The sequence below is a fragment of the Mycteria americana genome, chromosome 11, assembly GCF_035582795.1.
Source record: "Mycteria americana isolate JAX WOST 10 ecotype Jacksonville Zoo and Gardens chromosome 11, USCA_MyAme_1.0, whole genome shotgun sequence".
NCBI lineage: Eukaryota > Metazoa > Chordata > Aves > Ciconiiformes > Ciconiidae > Mycteria > Mycteria americana.
The window spans coordinates 11,675,843-11,696,631 of NC_134375.1; the positions used below are offsets into that span (position 1 = coordinate 11,675,843).

At 53.9% G+C, this 20,789-nt stretch overlaps 1 protein-coding gene across 1 annotated transcript; it reads right to left on the reverse strand.

Moving 5' to 3' along the window:
* Positions 1–17,105: 17,105 nt before the first annotated feature.
* Positions 17,106–20,789, reverse strand: BHLHE40 (basic helix-loop-helix family member e40). Its single transcript, XM_075513776.1, has 5 exons — positions 20,517–20,789; positions 20,346–20,415; positions 20,019–20,126; positions 19,201–19,324; positions 17,106–18,187 (listed from the first exon to the last, which is right to left on the reverse strand). Exons 1-5 carry the CDS (start codon positions 20,594–20,596, stop codon positions 17,328–17,330), a joined length of 1,242 nt encoding a protein of 413 aa, XP_075369891.1. The 5' UTR covers positions 20,597–20,789; the 3' UTR covers positions 17,106–17,327.

A 20,789-nucleotide genomic window follows, 5' to 3' on the forward strand; every position in this document is an offset into this window, starting at 1 on the left:
GAGGCTGGCAAGCTGTAAGATTTTCCATCACTGACAGTGAAAATATAAATTATCACAGTCGTTTTAGCATTTTGATTTGGTAGATGCTGGCAAACACTTTGCAGTGCGAGCTGCTGCATGCAAGTGATGACCTTCAGGAATGCTGGCGTCTCCCTGTGGCGAAGCAGCAGGAGCATGAATCAGCAGAAGAGAGAGGGGAAAAAATGATGGTTAAAAAGAGCCTGCTGTTAGCAGTAAGTTAAAAAAAGTTTCCTCCTGGTCCTCCAGTCAGATTTATTAGCAGAGACCTTGGCACTTGCACAGACCCCTGCGCAAAAGCCAGGCCCACGCTTGCAGACTTATTGCACAGTCAGGGCCTTCGCCAGCTCAGTCACAGCATTTCATCCTTTCTGTAATTTAGATTTAAAATCCAAAAAGAAACAAAACCATTCTTCCAGTGTTAAGTCTAAGCACAAACAGTCTCAAGTGAGCCTCTGAAAGAAGGGCATAGAGCCCTGAGCCTCCAGCTCTGTGCAGACACATGTACTACCAAATTTAGAGGAAGCCAGCACCAAGGGGAAGCCCGTAGCAGCAACCTTGTAGAGGTCCTCAGTAAGGCTGAGCCATGAGCCGCCCACCCAGGCACCGTGCACACGGAGCCACAGTGGCACCATGCACATGAGGCCACGGTGGCAAGCCCCTGTTGCTGCCACCAGCACCCGCCCTTGCTTGGGGCTACCACGAGCCCTGCATCCCAGCCCATCTGGGCTGGCAGAGAGGAAAAAAGAGCTCCAGCAGCAGTGCTCGGGGTAGGAGAGCTGCCTGCCCTCACAGCCCGGTGGGAGAGGGTGCCAGGCCTGGGGGAGCTGCCCTTATGCCAAAGTGCCTCCATACAGCCATGCCTAGAAATGAAACCCCCTCCCCGCTCCCTGCCGCTGCTTGGCACGTCTCTCGCCGCTGCCTGTTTCCCCAGAGCGCCGGCTGCCTTCGCCTCTGACATGCTGCTCTGTGCCGACAGCCGCCGGCGTCTGCCTTCCCGGCATGGAGGACAAGAGGTGACCCACCAGGACGGGCCAGGGGAGGCATTTTCTCCAGCCTCTGGTTTGAAGTAGGGCTCCCTACTGGCTGCTTGGCAAGCTCTGCAGCACCCTTCCTGAGAAACTTAGGTGCCTATGGTTCAGGTTTCCTTATATACTTAAGCCCCACCAAGGTGTTTTGCACCTCAGTACCCATCAGCCATGGCCCCTCAGCACCACCTGGGCTACAAAGCAGCTTTGAATCCAGCATCACAGCGCTGACCTTGTCCATGCAATTCTGCTCAGTTACGCTCCCGATTTTCTGGCTGCTGTCAGAGCCCACCTAGTAGTCAGGACCTGACCGATGGCGTCACCCGGTGCGGTGTCCCAGACCCCTGAGCAGGTCACTCCTGGGGGGACACCGAGTGCCCAGCTAGAAGCTGCCCTCTTGCTGACCAGTGGCTGCGTGTACTTCCCGCAGTCACCATCGCTGCCCCTGCCCCACTTGCCCATTCCCGTGGCGGGGAGTGGGATTACCCCTGGCACAAATGAGATGCGGTCCCCACTTCCACAGGGGGCCTGATCGTCTCCGGCAAGAGCCCTCTCATCGTGGCCGGCAGCAGACGAAGCCGCAGCCACAGATCAGGCTGGCTGCCCGCGATGGCCCCGGCGGAGCCCGGGGAGCGGGGCTCACTTGCTTTCTTTGCACATTTATTTCCTCTTCTCACCCCAGTTTTCTCCCTGGCCGGCGGGTGCTCTTCTGTCTTTGCTTGGCTTTTCCAGCAGAGGGGGATGCAACCTCACCAAAACTGTCCTCCTCACCCAAAGCCTTCAAACATGTCCTCACCTTCATCCTCACCCTCACCTGCATCCTCACCCTCACCCAGGAGTGGGCTCCCTGCGCAGCATGGCCCCCCTGGCCTGGCAGTGCTGGCACCCACACCCCAAGCGCTCCCCGGGCACATGGGCACCACGGGGTCCCGCAAATCTTCTTTTTTATTGCACATAATAAATCCAAAGCAAGGGATTTGATCTGTGGTAAGCTGTTAACAAGAGATGAATGGACACAAACAGCGACCGATGTCCATGTGTCAGCCCCGGCCTCCACGGCGTGAACATCTTTGGGTTTTTTTCCCCAGTGTTGTCACAGGCAAGGAGGGAGATAACCCTGGGAACCGGGTGTCACTTTGAAACGAGGGAAACAGAGGGATATTTATTCCCAGTCACTGTGGCTGTATAACGTACATCAAGCCAGAAGGACAAGATGGTCCTATTTAATGCTTTTTAATCAGTGAAATTCAGAGTGCTACATAAAGCATCATACAGTCAGGGAAGCTGATGCAGAGACGGGAGAAGTGATGTGCCCAAAGGCAGCAGGCAGCCAGTCAGGCACAGATGCCAGGTGTTGGGAGCGGTACTTTCACTTGCAGGCTGCAGACCAGATACTCTGAAGTGATGCACAAGGAGGCGTGAGTTCTTGCTCAGGTATCACTCTGCTGCGGTCCTACAGCATCAGCGTGGAGAAGCTGCCCACGCTCTTGCCTTGCAGAGAGGGAGTGTCCAACTTGCTCCAGGTGCGAGGGGCAAGTCCCAGGCGATGTCTTTGCCTTTAGTGGGGGAAGAAGCAACACATCTACAGGTACAAACATCCTAACATGAACCAAGTCAGTTGAGCTGCACTGATTTACACCAGCCAAATACTTGACTGACTGCCTCAGCACCTAGTAGGAGTCCTAAACTGAACAGGAGGAACTTTATGTACGTCGATGCTGAAACTATTTCTTGATGAGGAGCAGAAGGGAGCACCCAGCCTGCTCTGCAGCCTCTCTTGCACTGGATTCTGCATGCTCTGCTTGTCTTTATTGTCCTTTGTCATCTCCTCTGGAAGTTATGTTCCCCATTGGCATTTCACAGAGCACTGTCGTCTCGGGAAGCTGGGCACCTCACACGCCGTCATGTCAGAGAGCTGTGCTCCAAGGTTATTTCCTATCAAATGCTCATTCTTCCAGCCGTCCAGTTATTTTCTCCTTGGCTAAATCATCTGAAAATAGAAATAGTCTGCAGCCATCCTAGTTCTTCCTGCTTTATATGCACGAGCAGGAAAGGCAATTCAGGATTTTACTGTAATGCCATACACAAAAGCCTGCTGGAGAGCATCACTCTGATTAGCTCTTCTTCTACAACCAAGAAAACAAAAAAGAATAAAAATAAGGGAGAGCCCAGCATCTGGCTTCTGTGCCTTGCTGCTTCAAGGCTCCTCAGAAAATCTGCCTGGTTGCTCATGGCCTTCATCAATGGCACATCTGTGCATATCCCAATAATTGGTTGGGTTTTATCCTCTTTTAATAATGAAGAAACGAAGTGCAGGAGCAATGTAATGATTTGCTCACTATCACATCAGAAAGCTTTGACTCCATTTGGCAATAAACCAACCCAGTGCCTAACCTTCAGGCCTCCCCTTCACTCGGTTGTTGCTATTGCAGGCAGGTAAACACCTCCGACATCTCGACATGCAATACAGGGCATAACAAAGCCGTAACAGCTTCATAACTGCAAACAATGCATCCCAGCTCATGGAAGTCTGAGACGGAAAATTTTTATTTAGATCTGGGAATTAAATTACTGAAAGGGATGAAAAAGAAGAAAAATACCTCACATCCAAGCACGCACCTTTGGCAGAATTCATCGCTGGAAAAAAATGTTAGTATGTGAATTTTGCAGATAGCTCTGATGCATGATGGACTGGACTGAACTCCTCGTTCTAAACTCCCTGAACTTTGAGGATTTGATGCAGATCCAGATTTAAAATTTCCATTGGGGCCTTTCTCATTAAAAGCAGAAGCAGAAGGATCTCGTTTCCCTACAGAGGTTGTAACAGTTATTAATTTGCCCCTTCCCCTTCTGTGTACTGTCCACCCCCCTCTTTATCTTTTTTCAGTTTATGTGAGTCTTGACATAAGGCACTTAACAAACTGAGCGGTCTTGGTTCTCCCTAGACGTAGGGCACTCTGGTTTCTGAAAAACTGGGCTACAGAATTTAGTGTGGGAATCTGCATACGGATTTTTTTAATAAACTTAATCCCAAATAAAGCTCATCTGAAGCTGTGGGCGCTCAGAAATCATGTTTAAAACCACAGGAGCATAGAAGAGACAGAATGCAAACGATGCATCCCTTCTTCCCACCCCGCTAGGCAAGCACCAGTCACGAGACTCACACAGCTTAAATCCCACTGTTACACTTTCCCACCAGACAAATCCTACTTTATTAAACTAAAGTGCAAGGGAATTAGCAAAACTGCCTGTTTCCTTCACACTATAGTATATATAAGCAACCTAATCCGTACACCGAAGCTCCCACCGCTCTTGAAACCCCTCAGCTGGGAATTCCCATCAGCAGCTCGCAGTTTCCCTCCTGTCAGCTCGCAATTACCTTTCCCTTCTGGGGCACAGGAAGGAGAAAACGCGTGGGCGCCTGCCAAAACACATCACTGCAGCTCTCCTTCCACGGCGCCCGGGTGACCCCCACCTGAAGGGGAAATACAGGGCCTGGGTGCTGGGTCAAGGAATTGGACACCGGACTAATTAGTGCTCGGCTTTGCTAGTTAAAGAGGCTCATTTGGCTGACCCGGCCAAATCTTTCGGTCCACCCCGCTGCTGCTGGGTCTGATCAGCTGCCTGGGGAGGAGGGGGATTCGGCTGATCGGATGGGGAGGGATCCCCAGTCCCGCTGCCTGACCTGCCCTTCACCCCTGCCTGGCAGGGGCAGCCCAAAACTCTGATGAAAGAGAAAGGAAGTGCGAGTCAGTGTGAAGACGGCGTTTCATTTACATGAGATAAGCGCCTTCATGTAGCAACTAGAAATCAAGGGTAATTGGCGTGGTTGGGAGACTGGTGTCTTTTGTTACACAAGGCGTAATGGGCCCCTTCTGAGGGAGCAGAAACCAGCGTTCCTATGAGCGAATATTGCAGCCTGGAATAGCGATGTGCTACATCCTATTTCTCAGGGGGGAGGAAGGAAGGAAGGACACGTGAAAAGAAAAGTAGCAGTAAATGATCCTGCTTCATCTTTTTTTTTCCTGTAACCCTTCTGGCCTTACAAACAGGAACTTCATTTTAAACTAAAAATAAAGCATGATGCCTATTTCACAGTTGCAGATGGGTGTTTCCAACTGCGCTGCTAGGTTTCAGCCCCTTTCTATATGCAGCCTGAGCAAGGCATGGTAGGAAAGTGCCTCGCTTTGCATTTGCTATATTTACATATCGTCAGTTATCAGGAGAACGGGATGTCCCAGGGGATCTGAAATAGGATACACTGCACTCTTCATCCCCTGGTCAGCTCAGCCACAGGCCAGGTCCCTATGGCTGATACTGTTTGCTTGTCTGCCCGCGGCTCCGGTACTGCTGGCGGTGCCCAGGTTGGTGTTCTCCATCCCCAGCCCAGCTGGCACGCGGGCAGAGCTGCTCTGGCATCCCCAGCCTTCCTCCAGACCAAGTCTGACACGTGTGGCTGAGGCAGAGGAGAGCCGGGGGGGGTGTGGAAAGCTCCTATTTCTCTTTCTGCCACACCTTTTTTTGCAAGGGCAGAGGAGATTTATTCTGCCCTCAACAAAATCACGTCTGTATTTTCCTCTACGCTTTGTTTTTCACACTAAATCCCCAGCAGCTATCAGGAGCGTTTCAGTACAGGGTGATGGAGCGCAAGCAAGCCATTTCCCAGCAGAGCGGTGCCACGGCATGAGCAGTAGCCCCGGCACGGCTTCCCGCAGGCCCACGGAGGTCCCACAGGGGTGCAAAGTGCAGAGTTGGAGAGGGTGGGTGGGCAGATGGAGGGGGTCGATACGCGGTTCTCTGCTGGAGAGGTTACACCTGGCATTACAGACCCCGCAAGGCAACGAGCTGTCTCCCTTGGAAGCAGGTCGGATGCCCTGCCTACCTTACCACCTTGGATTTAAATGCCTTTCTCACACGTTGGGCGTAGCTGCCAAGTATTGTGCCTTCTGTACATCACTCCACCTTGATTTCAAACCACTTCAGCTTGTGTTTGGGAGTGGTTTCCAAGCATTCAGCTCACCCATATCTTATCCACACTGGTTTCCTTTATGAGCTGCACCCACTACAGGTCCAGAGCTTTAAATGCAAACCCAAACAAATATGTGGTAGTGCTTCCCATTCCCACTGGGCTGGCCTGGAGTGGGAGTGGAGTGAGTCAGGACTACCATAAAGGAAAGTGAAATAGATCCACCCTGAGCAGACGATAGGATCAGGGCAGATTAGTAGCCTTGGATCAGATTCAAGGGTCAGCATAAATCTTTAATCTTTGCAAAGTCCTAGAGACTCCCTCCCCTACACTCTGTCTCACATGCATACACACCAGGCATGACTAAACAGCTCTCTGCGGGGATGGCAGACACTTCAGAAACTCCCGGCTGGTTTTGGTTTGCAAAATAAAACAATAAAGCTGCTCTCTGTTCTTTAAACGTGAGAACTTCCCTATGCAGGCAGATCGTGACTGATGCAAGCCCTGCTCTCGAGATGCTGCCCGGGGACTAGTGTCACACTGCGGCCACCACTCCTGCCACCAACTGGGGCCTCTGTGCCAACAGGTCCCCTCCAGTTTGCTCCAATCTCATGGTGAGACTGTAAAACACTCAAACACTCGCCTGCTCAATGCAGTCGGGTGAGAGCTACGTATAATCCCCACGTTGTGTCTTATTAGGTCCTGACAACACAATCTGTCAGGACGTCATTACTTATTATGCCTCTGTATTTGCTCCCCACTGACGCTGTGTTCAGTGGACATAATCTGGATAGTTCCCAGGTTTCACGTGGAGATGCAAGTCGTTCGCTCGGGCTAGTTGGGGTGGGGGAAATGCCAGGCTGCCCTGGGGGGCAATCCTGTGGGGATGCGCTGGGCTCCGTGAGGAGCAGAGGGGCTGGAGGAGAGGCGTGTGCCAGCTTTGCACCCAACTGATGAACCAAGGGAAAAGAAAGAAAAAAAAAAAAAAAAAAAAGAGCAAAAAGCCCTGGCCTAGTTTTTGTTTCAATGCGCTGGGCTCAGGCTCGAAGGATGTGGTTTGGTGGTCAGTGCGTAAGACAGCAAATGAAAAAAAAAAAATTCCTTTGATTTAATCCAGATCGGGTCTGTGCATGCTCTTCCTGCGGCCATCGGGAAATCACACGAGGGAAAACCCGGCCCACGCTGCCTGTGGCTGGGCGCCGAGGGACGTGGCGCAGGTCCCGTAGTGGCCCTGTCCTGCTCGGCGGGGTGCTACATCCCACGGAGCAAGGTTTTCCAGGCGTACGCACCCACACCAGCTCCCATCCTGGCCCCTGGAGGACCTCAGCCCCCACCGGGGCTCCAGGACATCATCTCCTCGCCGTGCGGCAGGCTCTATCTCAAGCTTTCTTGATAGATTTATAACAATTCAAGTCACTCTCACCACCACTCTGTGCACAAAGGGCCAGGCAAGTTCTGTATAAGTGAATATATATTCCCATAAACATTTTTAATGGGAAATTGCCTAATATGTCTTATTAAACGGAAAGCACGCAGCTGGCTGAGGGAGCCTGGCAGTGCTGCTGTCGGTGCTGCTTGCACCTCGCAGCTGTAATTGTTTCAGGAATCCTTTGACTCATCTTCCGAGTGGCTCCAGGATCTGCACGGAGATCTTGGTCTTGCTGGTCTCCTTAAAAAACACCTTTGCCTCACTCCTGGGTTCAAAATCCTTGTGTTGCAAATACGTCCTGACCTCAAGTGCCCAGGTGTTTGCTGGAGCCTGGCTGCAGCTGGAAAACCCCTCTGCGGTTAATGCCTCACCAGCGCACAGCAGCCAGGGCTCGTGCTCGTCACACGCGTAGCAGTGCCTGGCTTTGCCAGAGCAGGTGCCCGGCTGACCACTGGCATGGCATTCGCACCAGTGTGCCCCGCGAGCCCCGGCGTGCAACCACTTGCTGCAGGCACCCAGTACTAGCATCTGCCACCAGCCCTGGGGACAAGCCTCCGCCACCAGCCATCCTTCGCCCTGGGCAAGCTCCTACCAGGTCCTGGCCAGCCCCACGCCTGCCTGACTGTGCCGTCCCCTCGGCCGGCAGCTCTTGTTTGCTTTTCTAGGGCTGCAGAGAGACAGTGAAAATTTGACGTGCTCTGACGTGCAGGAAAGCCGTCCCCAGGCTTGTGTGCCCCACCGAGGTGTTGGGGTACGACACGCGCCAGGGTACGGCCTCAGGGGCCTCAGCTCCCGCCTGGGGACCAGGGATGTCACCGAGCGCTGCAGTGCCAGGCTGCTCTGTTACTATGGGGACAAGCACTGCAGGGACGACAGGAATAAATGCAGAAAAATCGCCGGCAGCTTTGCTCCAAGGGTGGCAGTGGGGACCACTGGGGTGCCGTAACCTGCCCTCCCTCCCTGCCCCCTGCCTGACTCCATGGCCGCCCACCCCTTGCGACACCCGGCTCCTTCATATCTTTTCCCAATCTGCGAGGCTGACGACTCAGAGCTTTACACGCAGTTGTGGTTACGCTGGCCCGGAAACGCCTCACAGCAGAGGCGGCGTGCCCGCTGCCCTGCCCGCTGCCCTGCCTGCTGCCCTGCCCGCTGCCGGGGACGAGCCACCCTGGCTGCCCGGGGAGCATCCCCTGGGGGCCGCGTGCCGGGCAAGGGGCCTCGTGCAAGGCGCGTGGGCTGCGGGCACAACACAGCAGGCAACGTGCAAGCTCCACGCTCTCTGCCGGCACAGGTTTTGCAGTGGCCGTGTCAGCACTGGGATGCAAAGCGCCCGGTGGGTTTGCACGCGGGAGCAGATTGAGTCAGGCATCACACACTCACTCCTTATTCATTCGGCTACGTGAGCCGCCGGGCAGAGGTTGAATTCTCTGTGACCTTTGGACGCTCATTTAAACCATGGAAAGGGTGACGGGCAGCCAGTGGGCAGGGAAAAGAGGTAAATGGCCTTTGTGAGATGGCAGTGGATGCTGCCATCAGAGCCTCCATCCCGGGGCGGTCCCCGAGTTGGGGCGAGTGCCTGGTGCCTGGCACAGGGTGGCAGGGCTGACCACCATCCTTTGGCCTTTCGTCCTCCAAAACCAAGCGGTACGGCTCGCGGGACACGTCCGTGCTGGCAGTCACTTACCTGTCCCTCCCGGGACAAGCCCCTGCTGTAGTCCGCAGACCAAAAGCTGGGCTCAGCCCCCGAGCTGAGCCCCAGCCTGTGGCCTTCAGGGGCTCCTGCACTCCTGGCCTGCTTTTGTTCATCAGACACTTTAATCCAGCCAAACTGAGCGGAGATGCTTTGATAGAAACGGGCCTGAGAAGAGACCCTGTGCTGCAGGGAGGGAGCCACTGCGGTGCAGCCAAGGCCGATGACAGCTTTCCCGAGGGTATCGTCTTAGAAAGCGGCTCTTCGGAGGCGCGGTGATTCAAGGGGAAAGCTCTGCAACAGTCATTCTGGGAAGTTTCCATTTGAATTGCTGCAAAGAGCAGTTTTTCCATGATAAACAGATTGCTTCAGTTCCCCAGCAGCATTGGGGGGGTCACCGCCACCCCCTCCCTCCACGGCCCTTCCTGCACGGGGCCCTGAGTCATCCTCCACCCAAAGGCTTGGCCATCAGGGCCGGGTGCGTGGTGGGGACGGGGACGGGCAGGGCCCCGGCGGGATCCGCGCTTGCAGCCACGGTGGTGCCCTGAGGAGCCCTCCCACACCACAAGGGGAATTCAGCCCCACAGCAGCCGGTACGGCTTTGAGGTCAAACGCTTGTTTGAAATCAAGAACCAGCAAAAACCCCTCCCCAACCGACTCCTGACTGGTGTGCACAGAGCCAGGGCCTCCTCCGAGGCTCCCGGGGCATGCTCGGGCTTTTTCACTTGCAAACTGGGGCTCTGGCATGCTGGTAGGGTCAAACGCTTCCACTGTATGGGCAATGCTTACAGGAATCCTCATCTCACCAATGGCAAGCGGAGCCTCCCCGCCTGCCTTGTCCCCATACTGCCCAGGTATGCTTGTTCAAAGCGGGTTGCCCAGGTATGTTCTGGGGCTGCCCAGCACTTCACGTTTAACCTGCACACCCAGAGCAGCCTCAGCTGACCTTCAGGAGCGTGATATTTTGGCACTGCTGCAGCTGCTGCTCGTACGGCTGTTGCAGCCACTGCGGAGAAAAAACCACTTGCCTCCGCCCTGGGTAGTCACCAAAACCAGGTCGGGTACCTCATGTCCCAGCCAGCTCCAAGGCAAACGTCTAAGCGGTAGAGATCAGTCAGGGAGAGGAATCCCATTCCCTGTGCCTCTTTAATCCTATGGAATAATGCATACTATGAAGTGAAATCTGGATCTGGTCCAGCACTCACTGAAGACAATGACAGACCTCCCACTGATTTCAATGGGAGCAGGAGCAAGCTGGGGCTTTTAATCAGCATGGTACCAGCAACAGTAATAGCTCGTCAAGCCCTGGTGTTACCCATGCAGCGTAACACAGCTAGAATACATTAGAATGTGGTTGCCTATGCCCATAGGTGACACTTCATCTCAAATCACACCTGTTTCACAATGACACGTGCTAATACCTTCAGTGACTGTTTCCACTCGGGACGAAATATTACCCCTGCTGCGCACCAATCGATAGCTGAAGTAAAACTCTGCTGGCAGGTTTCCAAACCCCCGCTGCAGCAGGAGGAGAGCGCTGGGAAAGACCCTGAACATGGGCATAACCTTATTAATGATTCTGCATCAAGAATAGAAATAAGAGTTAAATCTTCCATAAGCTGCTCAGCTCCACATTCATGTTATATACATCCTCAGGCAAAAGTGCAAATACAAACTCTGTGCATACCCCGTGACAAGGATAAGTAATATTTCAGGCCTAACTGTTTGCATATTCATTAGCACTTTCAAAGCAGAATATATCTTTGCCTTTTTTCTAGCTGCCACTGAAAGGAGGCACGCAGCAAGGCTACTGGGAGAGCCCCGCACGGGAGAAGGGAACATAGCAATACTTCCAGCAGCACCATGGGCTGAAGGAAAGATAAAGCTGTATTGCAGAGAGAAAACTTAATTATTTCTTCTTGTGTGACAGCTCTGGCAAGGACAGACTGCTGCCACGATTTTTTGGCCTGAGCTGTTGTTCAGAAAACAATGAAGTGGCATCCCATCCTGGGTAATGGAATAAAAAGCAGAGGTTGGGAGAGTAGGTAAAATGAACCCCTGGGGACAAGACCAAGGCTGCAGATGGCTGACCCAGCTCTTCCCCGGTCAGCATTTTTGCCCCCGCAGTGTGGGGTTCCCTGGTTGCAGCCTGGCGCAGAGGTGGACGGACACGCACGGGCATAGGGCAGCACTGAGCTGGCCGAAGGTCCGGCATCCCCCGGCAGACCCCTACCTGCCTTAACCAGACCTGCCTTAACCCAGCCATGCCGCAGGACTATCGGCAGCCTGAGTCCCGGGCAGGATTGCAGCTCCATGTGGACGTAACGAGTCAGGTATGGGGAGGCCAGGAGCAACCAGCCTGGGACAGACCCTATCCAGGTCCCATTTTCCTGAGGGCAGCAGCATGCACAAGAGGAGACGGGGGATCTGCCTTGTTATTTTCAGGCATCCCTCAGCGTTGCTTCTTGCAAACTAGTCCCAAACTCCTCTGTTTTCCCTCAGCTGTGTGGTGTTACCCAGACTTCTGCAGTTTTGCAGTTTTTAATGAGGCACACACGGTGAAAAGCCCTTCTCAACCAGAGCTTCACTGTTTTGCCATTTCCAAAGGCACTGGGCGTAATGGCAATAGCTGAATCCACGGAGTGACGTGCCTGGAGCAAAAACACACCCGGGAGAAAGAGAAATGTGTAAGAAATAAATTATTTCAAAATGCCAGGTAGAAGTATTACCCTCTATTTCTTAAAACCCCAGCATGGGAGCACAGTGCCCTGGGAGCGTCGGCATGAGAGCACAGGCACCCCTCCATCGCGCCCGCCATTTCTAACGGTGCAAAGGTACTGCTTGCCCAGCCATCAAGCCCGGGGCGGTAACGGACATATTCAATGTAGGGGCCAATTAGCAGTTTTTACCTGGCCAGCTGCCACTGAGAGGTATTTGGATATTTCCCGAGTGCCATGAAGCACCCAGAGAAGGGCAGTGGGAAAGGTCTGGAGCGTGGGGGCTGTGAGAACTGCACCTCCTGGCTCTGGCAGCTCACCGCAGGTCAGGGTTACAAAACATGAAAACCCCATGTCGCATAGCGAGGGGCAGTATCACCGGCTCTGCTGGCTACGGTTACACGACCTGAACCCAGCAGAGTAATTTCGCCTCCAGCCCTGCGGAGCTCGGGAGCAGTACACGGCACCAGCTGGGCTCATCCCACCGCTGCCCCCGTCTGCCCAGGCATTCCCAACCCTCTCCTTCCATCCCGAGCATCACACCAAATGTCTAAAGGGAAAAAAGACTTGCTCAATACCTGCTGCTTTTTCCACGATGAAGCAGCTAAGGCAGAAACAGCAATTATCTGGTTCAGTCTGGTGCTGCTGGCCTGGAACATGCCATGACAACGTGTTTCTTGTTTCAAAGCCTCTTTTGTACTAGGACACAGTTCAAGGGATCTTGCAATGCCTGCATTTGTAAACACGCGGCACTTGCAGCTACACGCTTTGCAGATGAAAGCCAGGGCAGAGCAGAAGGGCACTTCTCCCCGCCATGGCCGTGTCACAGCCGGGGGGAGCGCTCCCCCTCGGCTCGGTGTCCGCCTGCACGGACGTGCTGATTCAGGGACTCGGGAGCCCTGGGGCTGGTTAACCATGCGTGGTCCTCAAAAGTCACGGCACGTTCAGAAAAATGGAGTCCTGGAAAAGAAAAAAAAAAAAAAGGAAAAAAAATCACAGCAAAAAATGTGCGTCACTGCAGATTATTTTAGGCCCTGGTCCATGCATAATGCAAATAAGCAGCTCCCGGGGTACATGCCTGTAAAAACCATCCAGTCCCACAGCGCTCGGTTATAGGAGCTTTCCAAACAGGTGGTGAAAAGCTAACACGGTGTGTGTCTGTGTCCTCACCGGGGTTAGGAAGGGCCCTCGCTTTCAGGAAGGCTCTTATCCTGTCTCCACAGGGCTGGTATAAAACGGGACTGAGACATTAAAAAATTCAAGAGCATTTCTTTCCTTTTGAGGCAATCCTGTGCTCATATTAACCAAACCACGCTCAGCATCTCCATGCTCTGCTTTGATCTGCTCCGAACCGGGCTGCCTCCTTGTAGTTACTTTTCACGCACACTGGCTTTAATTTTACTTTTTCTAAAAATCATTGTATCCTCCTTGCCTTACTGCAAGGAGTCGCTCGGGAAGCCCTATTTATGGGTTGAAATGCTGCTGAAAGAGTTATTGCCATGTTATTCAGCTGTTGTGCCAAGCCTGCATGGGGATCGGGTTTCTGCTGAAAGGGTGCCAGGCACGTCTTTTTCCAGGAACCAGCAGCCGTATTTAGCCTCCGGCTGCACATGAAAGACTGCAGTCGGAAACGTGACATTGTGTCAACATTTGAGGCAGGTCAGAGCTGGGTGAGACCATGAAAACAAGTCCGGGGAACTCGGCGCACCCCGCCGGCGCGGCACAGCACGGGCTGCCGCGGCCTGGCGCCATGCCGGGGGTCGGCCCCTCCATCACCTCCCTCCCTCCGCCGCCCGCCTTGCCCCCTCTCCTCGTTGCACCGGGACGGAGCGCGCCGGCTCGGCCCCGCAGGTGATGCTGCGGTGGCACGGTGCGTCACCACGTCCCCACACGCAGCAGGCAGAGGCAGGGCAGGGGGCTGCTCGAGGCGCGGGCAGCGCCGGTGCGGGGGTCCGCAGGCAGGGCGTCCCCCGCACGGTGCTGCCGGCGGGCGCAGCCCCTGCCCTGCGCTGCCGGCCGGGGATGACTGCGGGCCGCCGGACCCTGCTCTGCCCCAGAGAACTCACCTGTCCCGCTGGCGCCGGGCCAGGGCGGCAGAGAAACTCCCCAGCCCATAATTAGCCTTCGCTTCCTGTATAAACTTTCTCTCTTCCACTTTTTTTTTTACAATTTTTTTTCCTCCGTGACTGAGGACCTGGAGCTTCTGTGAGTCCTCCCACCATATGACAAGGTGGGTCAGAAGATGGAGACCGACGGGGAGCGAGAGCTGTGGAAACGAGCCAGAAATCCAGCCATTAACAAGGCTGTAAACGCTGCTGCGCTGAGCACCAAATGCTGTCCCCAAAATGGGGTTACTTACAGTCGTCTTCAGTGAGATCAATATTTAGCCCTAATTAAAACAAACACGACATAAACGTCAGGAGGTATGGAGGCCCCAAATAAATTAATACAAGCAGCCCTGTATTTTTGTCTAGCATTACTTAAGCTAATGTTACTTTAAGCTAACGCTAACCGTTGTCTAACAGCAGCCCCCGGGCACCTGCTTCTCCTCCAGCAGGGTCCCAGAGATGCTGCAGCCCAGGACGGAGGAGCACTGTCCCAGTCGGGCATTTAACCTCTCACCATGGTTTGTGATTGATCTGCATTGTGAAAATCTGAAATATCCCGCAGAAGCGCCCATGCCCCATCCACGTGTAGGTAGCACTGCCAGGAAACTTGAGTCGTCCCACCCATCCCTCACAGGCCAGAGCCACACTTCGCCCATCTTTTGCCTTTGGGGGGAGGTTTGGCGTCCCCTCCATTTTGCACAGAGGCCAGAAACCACGCGTCGTTGCTGGAGAGGCAGGGAGAGAGCCCATGGTCAGGTGCGTACGATATGCCCTGAGCCCGAGTGAAGAGGCACCAGGCTGCTCGCCACCACCTGCGGCACTGATTAAAAGTCCCAAACCAGCAGAACCGCCACGGGAGCACGTGGGAGAAGCGCGGCAGCGTGCCAGGGCGCGCAGGGGGGTGGCACGGGTTCGTTCCCGGCAGAGGCAGGATCCGGCCCTGCCTGGGCGCTCAGCAGCAGCACAGTGGCCGTCCCTCCCAGCCGAATGGCCCTGCCGTGGAGGAAACCAGGGCTTTCCACGACAGAGGCGGTGCAGGCAGAGGAGGGCGTCCCTGGCCCCCCGCCAGCCAGGACAGCCGTCCTGCGAGGAGCCACCCCACGCCTCGCACGCCCCTCGTGCCCTCGGCCTCGAGGGGAGGGTGGGCACCGTGGGCTCCTGCCCTGCCGGAGCGGGAGCAGAGGCAGGGGCTTTGCAAGGCTCTGATGCAAGGCCGAGGGACACTGGCAAAGCAAACTCCCTGCTTGTAAAAAGCCCATTTTGCCTCCAGATAATGGGCAAAGCCCGCGGGAGACGATGGATTCTGCTCGGTGAGGGGCTGCCGCCTCCTCCTCCTCCCTGCTGAGCTTGGGGCGGATGACCCAAAAAGCCAGGCCCAGGGAGCACAAAGTGAAATAAGGAGAAAGCAGAAAAGCCAGCCAGGCTCTCCTGGCACCTCACTCGGGTCGAGAAAGGAGAAAAATCCCCAAAGGTGCCAACGGAGGCAAAATAAATAAAGATCCCTGGGGACACAGGTGATGGGACCCTGAGCTGCCTTCAGGCACTGGGGGCACAGAAGCTGCCAGGGGAGCGAGGAGACCCCCGCTCCTCCCCGCGTGCCCGTCTGCTCGCCACCAACTGCTGGACTGGACCATACGTAATGACCCTGCTCAAACATTTACAAGCACAGGAGGCAAACCCTTATCTTCCACAGGAAAAGAATTATTTTATTAAGTATTTTTAAACAACTACTTAACATTTACTCAAGATAAAAATATGTACAATATCCCACCTTGAAGAAGGCTCCAAAATATAAACACTGTACCTCTCCCTAGAGAAAAACAAAAAATTCTTCTCTTCAAAAAAAGACAACCCAGAAACAATACATTCATATTTCTCACTTCTTTATGCTCAAGTAGTTATACAAATAATAGACATCTGAAACGTTTTACCTTTTAATATATTTATATAATATATATATTTATAACAGGATTTTACAAATAAAGGCAACAACTGTATACCAAAAAAACAAAAACCAACAAAATAAACGTTAGAACACAATCTGCAATCAAGCATAGTGCATCTCAACAGCTGGTGCAATGGGAGGGCGAAATGAAAATCCATTCAACAGGGTTTCTGGACACAAGTTCTCAAAACCAGTAAGAAAAAAAAAAAAAAAGGCACTGCATTTTGCAGTGAAGGGGTTTTTTTTAACTAAAAAAAAGCCAAATTGGACATGATGTTCCTCTGCGGAGAAAGACCCTTGAGGTTTAATGGGACAACTGTCAACACCCTAACCCTCGTTCTTTAATACAGTAATGTGGGCCAGGGTTTGCCAAGGAGACTAAGGAATTTAGATGCTCAAACCCCACTGGGATTAGACTCCTTTGAAAATCCCAGCCTTTTAATTTTTCAAAGGCACTGACAGGGGCATATTCAGCAGGCATCGTGCTGTCGACTTCGGCTGAATTGTTCCCTCTTGCATGAAGCTCTCGACTCACCCCACGTCGGGAAGCGGCTGCTCACCGGCTGGGCTCCCGCTGACAGGACTCGTAAAACCATTTTGATTTCCAATAGACTAGACCCGGCAAAACTGTACAGCAGCAGCGAGAGAGAGGCCTGGAGTCAGGTGCAACAAGCAAAGTGATCCTTGGGATATTTTCTCCCCTACCCGGCCCAAACTAGCAGCTCAAGTTACAGGAAGGGGCACGTGTTAATTTATTTATTAGATGTATGCCATGTAAAGCTTCCAAGCAGCATCTACCTTTTATTTCTTAGAATATATATATATCAGCAAAGGTGTGGAGAGAAACCCGTCTTAAGTCTACCTGACCGTGCATGACCAAGCAGTGACCACTGCTCTGCTCCTCCTACGCTCTTGGTGGCACCGCCACCATCGCCGCACTGCGCTCGGGGCGGCTGCGCCAATCACTCAGACACTGGCAACTGATGGGCCACCGAATCAGTTCAGCTCAAACCACCAGCAGTGGGGCCGTTGCCTTAAAGGCCCTTACGAGAAGTACCATCTTTTTATGTTCACAGACCCTAAAACGAAGTCTGCCTAATGGAATATTTTTTCACAGCTTTGAAATATAGTTGCAGCTGACCAAGTCAACTGTTGTTCTGTAGATGTGGAGAGGGAAGAAGGTAAGGGATAACACACAAAACCCTTCTCTTTTTTCTTTTGGAAGTAGTTCTGAATCGCTAACCTGGGCACATCCTTCATCCTTCTCCAAGCTACCTGACAAGTCAGAGAAAAGGGGATTTAGCTTCCTACGTGCAGTGAACCCTATCCCCACACCTCAGTCCAGCCAATATATAAAAGTGGAACAGTCTCAAACTAAAAAACAAAAAAACAAAAGAAGAAAAAAAAGAAAAAAGTCACACTGCGCTTAGTCTTTGGTTTCCAAGTTCAAAGGAGGAATCTGCTTCAAAGCTTGAAGCAGAGCCGAGGAGTCGATAGGGGAATGGGCTGGTACAGGAGAAGGGAGTCTCTGGGGCATCAGCAGAGGTGGGGAGATTTTATCAGGGTTCATGAACCCCGTAAGTGCTGCGGCAGAGGCTGGGAGGCTGGGGTACAAGACAGGTACAGACGCCGGGTACCAGCACTTCTCCAGCATGGGCAGATAGGCTGTTGCAGACGGTGGGATCAAATAGAAAGGCAGGCACAAGGGAGGCTGGTGAGCGTGGGGGCCCAGGAAGCTGCTGGAAGAGCCCATCATGTCGCTGCCAAAAGGGCCCTCGCCCTCTGGAGACTCCAGCCTGCTCCTTTTGGCCGGTGGGTCCTCAGTCTCTTGCTTAATAGAGCTTATTCTCTCCTGGACAGTGTACTTGAGTTCGGTATCCTTTTTGAAATACTGCTGTTCAGATTTGGAGTCACTTTTCTCCAGCTCTCCCCCGTACCCGCTGTCCGTGTCCGTGTCACTGCCACTCTGCTCCCCGCTGGAGTGAGCAAATGTCCTCTGGATCACAGGCACGCAGTTTTTCCCATGTCCCTCTGCCGCTTTGGTCAAGGAGACAGGTTTCTCTTTCAAGTCCACCATTTTAGGAGGGATGTCTCCAGACTTACGGCCGGCTCCGCCCTGGAGCACCTCGGAGGCCATTCGGTGCAGATGGCTGACCAGCTGGGACGACTTCAGGTCCTTGCCGTTCTCGTGCTTTGCCAGGTATTGCAGCATTTCCTTGGCACACATCTGGAAGCCAGATCGAAACATTTCCTGGCTGGAATCAAGGTTTCTTGATGACAGGTCACCTGAGGAAACATTAACAGAAAGAAATTAAAAATTAACAACGTGCTAAATAGTTCCATTGCCATCTTCGAGGCGGACTGGAGGAGATATTAGTGAACTTGTGACGGTCAAGTGAACTTGACGGTCAACCTGAATTTTGCATACACCTCCCTGATTTCTGTATAAGCGTACATTTTTATTTGAACATGCATCTTTTACATAGTAACTTTAAACTTATTTTTTAGTTCTGTATTTACTGTACATGCCACCTTCAACAGGTGCTGAAGTACGCAGCAAAGGAGTCAAGCCGGTGCCTCCTCTGGGAAACACCCCGGGGAAGGCAGATTGCACCTCGCCCTTCACCTCCAGGCAGAGAGCTCCTGGAACACAGCTACCCGCCAGCAGCTCTGCCAGCCCTGGGCGATTTTGCTTCAGCTGAAAGCTCTATTGCACTCCCTGTGGCTGTCAGAGCAGTGGAAGGCTCTTCAGAAAAACTAAATTTTACTTTATCAGATTCACGTGAGTGCCACATGTGAAAACAGAAGGAGGAAGTGCATCTAAAGCATGATAAGCTGATACACCGGGTCCCCTCTTCGCCTGCAGAACACAGGCTAGCTTGTTTATAGAGAGACCTAAAAAAGGTGTTTATAAAAAGCAGATTTATATGTATTTTCAGAAAAAAACCCCAAACAAACAAAACTGGGTTTGGTCCAAAGCTCATGAACATGAATGGAAAGATTCGAATGGCTTTGGAGAGAACCTCACAGCAAACCTGGGCTTTAAATAAAACTACTTAAAATCAAATTTAATTTCAAAACAACTCCACAGGGCACTCTACATTGGCCATATTGAGAAACGCATCTTTTTTTGCAAAAGCCCATAAGCAAAGCGAGAGAAAGCAACGGCGATTAAAGGCAAGAACTCCTGCCTCCTCCCTCCTCAGGAACGAAGTGTCACAACCACATTTCAAAGACTCCAAGAGAAAGTCCATCAAGCACACACGCAGGTTCTCACACGATACAATTTGAATACTCACCCGCTTGTAAACCATTCTGCAAAGCAATTATTTTCTGCTGCTGCTGCTCAATGAGATTGGTTAGTGCTTTCACATGCTTCAAGGTGAGCTCGAGAACCACAGCCTTCTCCAAGTGACCTAGAGTCTGAAAGCAAAGGGACAGGTTGGCGTCTGCCGTGGGGTCGGCCATGCACGCAGGAGCCTGCCGGGGCTGCCAGCGTTTTCCAAACAGAGAAAGGACCGATGCAGTTTGGAGACAAGGCTTAAAGGCAGAGCCTGATCCTGAACAGTACAGGACTATAAATGACAATATTCCACGAAAATCAGTTTAAAAGCAGGCTCCAGAAAAGGCTATCATGGAATCCTATGGGTATTTTCAGACCAGCTGCATAGCTCAAAGAGAAGTATTTTATTTATCTGTTCTGCTGTCCCTGCGGGCATCGTGACCTTAGCAGCGGGGAATCCGGCCGGGGGCTCCTCTCGGCCGGCAGCGGGGGGGCGAGGGGGGAAAGCCGCGGGCAGCTCCCGCGGGAACCGGGCAGCTCCCGAAGCCACTCGAGGACTCCACTCCCGGGAAAGTTTGGGATGCGTTCACAGCCCGCCTCGGGCGTGCGGCCACCCAGGGGCGCGGGACACAAGGCGGGGGGGGGGCGGGGGGCGAGAAAAGAAAAAGAAAAAGAAAAAAAAATAAAACAACCCCAACCCCCCCGCTGAACGGCAGGCAGAGACCCGGCCGCGGAGGAACCGCTGTCGCGGGCGCCTTTGCTCGAAGGCGCCGGCTCCGTCCAGCCCCGCCGGCAGCGGCCGGTCCCCGGGGCCGCCCCGCCGCTCCCACCTACCGTCAGCTTGAGGTGCTCCGGCAGCAGGTCCTTCAGCTGGGCGATGCACTCGTTAATCCTGTCGCGCCGCTTCTTCTCTATCAGCCTGTGAGGCAACTTGTAGGTCTCCTGCAAAGCCAGCGGGCGCGGGTCAGCGCTCTGCGGCGGCGGGGGCAGCGCGGCCCGCACGGCCGGCGCTCCCCGCCGCCGGGGTCCCCCCGAGGAACGGCCCGGCTCCTGCGGCCGCACGCCCGCTGCCCCGGCCCCGCGCAGGGAGCAGCCCGCAGGCAGCCTCCGCCGGGAAACTTTCATTCCCAGGGCGGGCCTGCCGCGCAGCCCCCAATTTACCTTACTGTCCTCGCTCCTCTTTAACCCCCTCCTGGGCTTGTAAACTTGGTACATGTGCGCGAAGTCCAGCCTGCACGGGCGAAACGAAAGCAGCGAGATTATCCCTGTCCCCCGGGGGCCGCGGCGGGGCCACTCCTCCCCCCGAGCCCGCCGCCGTCCGCCGCCGCTTACCCCGGCACGTCGCCGCTCTCCAGGGCGGGCAGCTTGCCCAGGCAGACGGGCGGGGGCTGCGCGCTGGGGATCCGCTCCATGGCGGCGGGGTGCGGAGCGCTGAGGAGCGGAGCGCGGGGCCGGGCGGGCGGCGCTCAGGGCGGGCTGCTCATGCCGCGTCCGCGCCGCGCGGGCTGAGGAGCGGCGGGCGGCGGCGGGCCGGGTTAAATGCGGGCGAGTGGGTGGACGGGAGCGACGTGCGCTACCCTGTGACTGCCGGCACGTCTGGCGGCC